Source organism: Nannospalax galili, unplaced genomic scaffold (genome assembly GCF_000622305.1).
Source record: "Nannospalax galili isolate Female #2095 unplaced genomic scaffold, S.galili_v1.0 scaffold529, whole genome shotgun sequence".
NCBI lineage: Eukaryota > Metazoa > Chordata > Mammalia > Rodentia > Spalacidae > Nannospalax > Nannospalax galili.
The window spans coordinates 1,106,810-1,112,795 of record NW_008360309.1 but is presented as its reverse complement, the minus strand read 5'-3'; the positions used below and the strand labels follow the sequence as shown (position 1 = coordinate 1,112,795).

General features: G+C 55.4%; 1 protein-coding gene across 3 annotated transcripts in view; it reads left to right on the top strand.

Annotated features, from left to right (window-relative positions):
- Klhl26 (kelch like family member 26) overlaps positions 1 to 5,466 on the top strand; it is a 30,547-nt gene extending 25,081 nt beyond the window's left edge. For 2 of the 3 annotated variants that reach the window (XM_008824532.3, XM_008824533.3), the window contains exons 2-3: positions 647 to 829; positions 3,287 to 5,466. In XM_008824532.3, the coding sequence (XP_008822754.1) occupies positions 647 to 829; positions 3,287 to 4,868 (1,765 nt within the window). In that variant the 3' untranslated portion in view covers positions 4,869 to 5,466. The remainder of the gene's footprint in view (positions 1 to 646; positions 830 to 3,286) is intronic. The other variant, XM_029559367.1, reaches the window with a different exon arrangement.
- Positions 5,467 to 5,986: the final 520 nt, after the last annotated feature.

Sequence of the window (5,986 nt, the reverse complement as noted above, 5' to 3'; positions counted from 1 at the left end):
CTTTTTGAGACAGGGTCTCCCTGTAGCCCAAGCTGGCCTGGAACCCACTATGTAGACCAGGCTGGCCTTGAACTCACAGAAATCTGCCTGCCTCTGCCTCCCAAGTGCTGGGATTAAAGGTGTGCACCACCACGCCTGGCCTTGCTTTGTGTTTTTTTGAGACCTGGTCTCACGTAGCCCAGTCTGGCATTGAATTCACTATGTAGCTGAAGATAACCTCGAGCTCCATATCCTGCATGCTGGGATGAGAGGTGTGCAGCTCCTCACTGGGGGATTCCTGAGCCATGCCCCGAGTCCAACACTGGGGGATTCTAAGCAAGGGTTCTACTGCTGAGCCACACTGCCAGACCATGCCTGGTTTCAGGTGGTAGATCTGGCAGTATTTACTCAATGTGCCACAGAAATTGTCTATTTGTTTCTGTAACTCTTCCATGCCCCCATGAAGAGACTGCTGTGTGTTTAGCAGTTTCTTCTCATCCCACCCCTCAGCCCCTGCTACTATGCATCCTCCACTATGGGTCTGTCTGTCCTGGCTGCTTCCGCCACTCAGTTTCACAGTTTCAAGCATCTCCCATGTCACTGTATGTATATGTGTTCTCCCACCTGGAGGCCTCTGAACCATGTACCTCCTCTGCTCTGCCTGCAGCCTGGCCGACAGGAATGGGACCCTCAAGTGCACCTTCTCTGCAGCCGGTCACAGCACAGGCCTCTTGCAGGGTCTGGCTGCGCTGCGTGCACAGGGCCAGCTGCTGGATGTGATCCTCACAGTCAATGGTGAAGCCTTCCATGCACACAAGGTGGTCCTGGCGGCCTGCAGTGATTACTTCAGGTGAGCTGGCCCTGGGGCTCAGATCTACACCTCTGCCACCCTCAGTGGGGACCTACATGATAGCCACCTCTTCCATTTATTTTAGACAGTGTTTTGCTTTGTAGCCTGGATTGGCCTCAAACTTGAAGCAATGTTCCTGCTTTGCACAGCCAGTGCTGTCACCGCACCTGGCCTATGATTTTTTTTCTCTCTCTCTTTTTTAACGTTATTTATTTTTATTTTATGTGTATGAGTATTTTGCCTGCATGTTTAGTGCACATGTGTCATGCTATTTCCTTGGAGGCCAGTAGAGGACCTAGAACTGGAGTTATGGACAGTTGTTAGCTGCCATGTGGATGCTGGGATTTGAACTTGGATCTTCTGCAAGAGCAGCCAGTGCTCTTAACCACTGAGCCATCTCTCTAGAAACTCTCCCCAGCCTCTTTTTTTTAAGTGCTGGTGGATATAGGCACTCTACCACTCAGCTAAACTGCTGAGTTAAACCCCCAGGTCCCATCCTCCTTTCCTCTCTTCTTCCCTTCCTTTCTTTGGCTCTTTCATTTTTTTCAAGATGGGGTCTCATGTAGCCCAGGCTGGCCTCACACTCACTAGTGTACCCTAGGATGACCTTGAACTCCTGATCCTCCTGCTTCCTCCTCCCAAGAGTTGGAATGGTAGGCATATGTCACCCCACCTGATTTCTGGGATGGAACCCAGGGCTTCATGCAGGTTGGGTAAACTCTACCTGCTGAGCTTCAGCCTGTCTCCCCTTCTCCTAAGTCTTCATTCCTCATTTATGCCAGGTGCTTGTGTAAGTCATGTGTGCCCAGCAAGGACATAGTGGTCCTGTGTCCCTGGCACTGACTTGCTCCCTCCAGAATGTTAAAGTGAATGGCTGAGGGACCAGAGGGACAGTGGATTCACAGCCCACCCCCAGGTCCTGCTCTTACCTGTGTGTGTGGTTCTCTGAGCCCGGGTAATGCTCCACCGGTTCTTTCCACACTTCCCGCTATGTCACACTTCTGGCCTACACATGGGGCTGCCCACCTTTCCAGGGCTGGGCTGGAACTGTGGGCCCATGGAGCTGGGTGGTAGGCAATGTCTCCACCAGCACGGGCAGTCAGTTGCTCTCAATTACTGTTGAGTCACCTCCTGCCAGTCTGTGACACCTCTACCCCAGAGGCCTAGGTCCAGGCATCCCTGGAGACATCCTTAAGTCCAGCCCTACCCAGGGCTTCACATCCCTCGATGGGGAGCTTCTACAGCTGAGCCAACAGGGGCATAGGTGCTATTTTTACTCTGGATTTGGGGATGGATGGGCTGGCCAGCCAGCAATGCCTTTAAAGGCACCCGCACGCTGGCGCTATAGCTGGCAAGGCCTTAAAAGGCAAAACTCTTTCCCATTGCCTGCTCTGTTCTCTCTTCTCATCACAGTGTATGAGGGCTGGTAGGGGACCAGGTTTGGAAGCTGGCCTCTATGGAGGCCCTGAAATGCTGACCCATGGCCTGATGGCAGCTGTTAGCTGGCAGCCCTTACACAGCACCCCATGGTTCTCTTCCTACCATGGCCCAAGGCTGGATTACAGGAGGCTCTACACTATGGTGTAGGTATCAACTGGGATGCTGAGGAGGGCATCCCTGCACCTTAGGCAGCCTTCAGGGAAGGCCCTGCCCACAGTAGTGAGTACCAGTGTGAAATGTTACCAAATGTGACCTGTGGGAAAAACTGTCATGGTTCCTGTGAGCACCAAGCAGGACTTTCCCTCTTCCTGCTAGAGACAGGGCTCTGACCTCAAGCCTCCCTCAAGCCCTCCTATGTGGGCCTGGGTCCCCTTACCAGCTGTTACCTGGCAAGGTGGAGTGTGACAGGCAGGGCCAGGTCTCTAGCTGAGTTCTCAAGTGGGCTGAGGACTCAGCAGACAGCTCCTCTGGGCTATGCATGGGAGGGGTCCTGTCCCTGTCCTCCCCAGTCTCTCCCTGGAGACAGCAGGGATGGGCATAGCCCCCAATAGCTGGCAATTCCTTGGGACCCTAATAACAGGGAACACAGCTGGCCCGTTGGCTCTTACTTAGAAGGTCTCAGGTCTCCTGTGTGCAAGGAGTGAGTGGCGAGGCTTTAGACTCTGGTGATGGATGGAAGCTTGGCCTCTTCCCTGAGCTCAAGGAGGCAGGTCCCTACATGACCACCCTTGGTACCTCTCAGCCTGACTGGCCTCAGGAGTGGATGCAGGAGGGAGAGTAGAAATGCAGGGCTTAATTAATGGACAAAACACAGCTTGGGGCCCGGGTGTGGGCGCATATACCTTTTAACCCCAGCAGAGGCAGAGACAGGCAGATTTCTATGCAAATGAGGTCAACCTGGTCTACATAATGAGTTCCAGGCCAACTGGGGCTACAAGGAGACCCTGTCTCAAAAGGAAAACAGCCTGGCTTTCCTGCCTGTGTGTGTCTCATAGGCTCTGGCCTTCCCATTCTCAGGGCCATGTTCACAGGCGGCATGAGGGAGGCCAGCCAGGCAGTCATCGAGTTGCAGGGTGTGTCTGCACGTGGCCTGCGCCACATCATCGACTTTGCCTACAGCGCTGAGGTGACGCTGGACCTTGACTGTGTGCAGGACGTGCTGGGCGCCGCTGTGTTCCTGCAGATGCTGCCTGTGGTGGAGCTGTGTGAGGACTTCTTAAAGGCGGCCATGAGCGTGGAGACCTGCCTGCACATCGGCCAGATGGCTACCACCTTCAGCCTGGCCTCACTGCGGGACTCTGTGGATGCCTTCACGTTCCGCCACTTTCTGCAGATTGCAGAGGAGGAAGACTTCCTGCGCCTGCCCTTGGAGCGCCTGGTCTTCTTCCTGCAGAGCAACCGGCTGCAGAGCTGCGCTGAGATCGACCTGTTCAGGGCGGCGGTGCGCTGGCTGCAGCATGACCCGGCCAGGCGGCCGCGCGCCAGCCATGTGCTCTGCCACATCCGCTTCCCGCTCATGCAGCCGGCGGAGCTGGTGGATAGCGTGCAGACGCTGGACGTGATGGTGGACGACGCCCTGTGCCGCCAGTTCCTGCTGGAGGCCTTCAGCTACCATGTGCTGCCCTGTCGCCAGCATGACATGCAGTCGCCCCGCACGGCTGTGCGCTCCGACGTGCCCTCCTTGGTTACCTTCGGTGGCACACCCTACACTGACAGCGACCGCTCGGTCAGCAGCAAGGTGTACCAGCTGCCGGAGCCTGGTGCCCGACACTTCCGTGAGCTCACGGAGATGGAGGTGGGCTGCAGCCACACGGGCGTGGCCGTGCTGGACAACTTCGTGTATGTGGCCGGCGGCCAGCACCTGCAGTACCGCAGTGGCGAGGGTGCAGTGGATGCCTGCTACCGCTATGACCCGCACCGCAACTGCTGGCTGCGGCTGCAGGCCATGCAGGAGAGCCGCATTCAGTTCCAGCTGACCGCACTGGGTGGTCTGGTGTATGCCACCGGTGGCCGCAACCGTGCGGGCAGCCTGGCCTCAGTGGAGCGCTACTGTCCACAGCGGGACAGCTGGGACTACGCTTGCTCACTGAAGCGACGCACCTGGGGCCATGCTGGGGCCTCGGCTGGGGGCCGCCTCTACATCTCCGGGGGCTATGGCATCTCTGTGGAGGACAAGAAGGCCCTGCACTGCTACGACCCCGCAGCTGACCAGTGGGAGGTGAGGGCTCCCATGAGCGAACCGCGGGTACTGCATGCCATGGTGGGCGCTGGAGGCCGCATCTATGTCCTGGGAGGCCGCATGGACCATGTGGACCGCTGCTTCGATGTGCTGGCTGTGGAGTACTATGTGCCTGACACGGACCAGTGGACCAGCGTGTCCCCGATGCGTGCCGGCCAATCAGAAGCTGGCTGCTGCCTGCTGGAGAGGAAGATCTACATTGTGGGTGGCTACAACTGGCGCCTGAACAACGTCACTGGCATCGTGCAAGTTTACAACACCGAGACTGACGAGTGGGAGAGGGACTTGCACTTCCCAGAGTCCTTCGCGGGCATTGCCTGTGCCCCTGTCCTGCTGCCCCGCGCTGGGCCCAGGAGGTAGCTCCTGGGACCTGTGGGGCCCCAGTCTGGCCGTATGCCATCTCAAATTTGATGTGGTGAATGTAAGCTCAGTTGCGAAGATGTGTGGGCACTCTGCTCTGGGGGTCCCCAACTTCTGACTCCTAGTCTAGCAGAGGGAGCTAGTCTAAGAGGCCAGAGTGCTGCAGCAGCCTCTGATATGGCTGATGGTACCGCCCCTCCAGCTGGGGAAATTGGGGTCCCAGTGTTTTGTGTGGCTCTATCGTGATTCCCTAATGTGACCCCAGCCAGACATTCAGAGGTGAGCTTGTTGAGTCACAGTGCAGACCAATCCTTTCCATCTCCTGAGTGGTTTAAAATCAGCTTGGGGCCAGTGAGAGGGCTCAGCAGATGAAGGTGCCTCCCACCAAACCTGACAACTTGAGTTCAATTCCAAAACCCACAAAATGGAAGGCGAGAACCAGTAACACAAATTATCCTTTGACTCCATATGCGTGCCATGGCACACATGAACACACATGCGCAATTAAATAAGTGTGATAAACAATTTTAAATGAGTTTTCCTGGGCTGGAGAGATGACTCAGTAGTTAAGAGCGCTCTTGCAGAGGACCCAGTTTCATATCCCAGTACCCACATGGAGGCTAACAACCATTGGTAACTCCAGTTCCAGGTGATCTGATGCCCTCTTCTGTCCTCCTCAGGCACTGCATGACATGAGTGCACTTCATACATGCAGGCATAGTACTCACACACATAAAAATAGTTTTTTAAAAATGAGTTTTCCTAGGGGACTGGAGAGATGGCTCAACACTGGTTGTTCTTGCAGAAGACCTGGGTTCGAAACCCAGCACCCACATGGCAGCTACCAACTGTCCGTAACTCCAGTTCCAGGGAATCCGATGGCCTCTTCTGACCTCTGTGGGCATTGTACAACACGGGTGCACTTACCTACATGCAGGCAATACACGCACACACATAAAAAATAAAAACAATAAATAAAATATTAAAAATAGACTACTATCATATATAAAAGCAACTTTCCCAGCACCCACATGGTGGCTACTAACCGTCCTTAACTCAAGTTGCAGGGGAATCTGAGGCCCTCTTCTGACCTCCGGAGCATTGCATGACATGGGTGC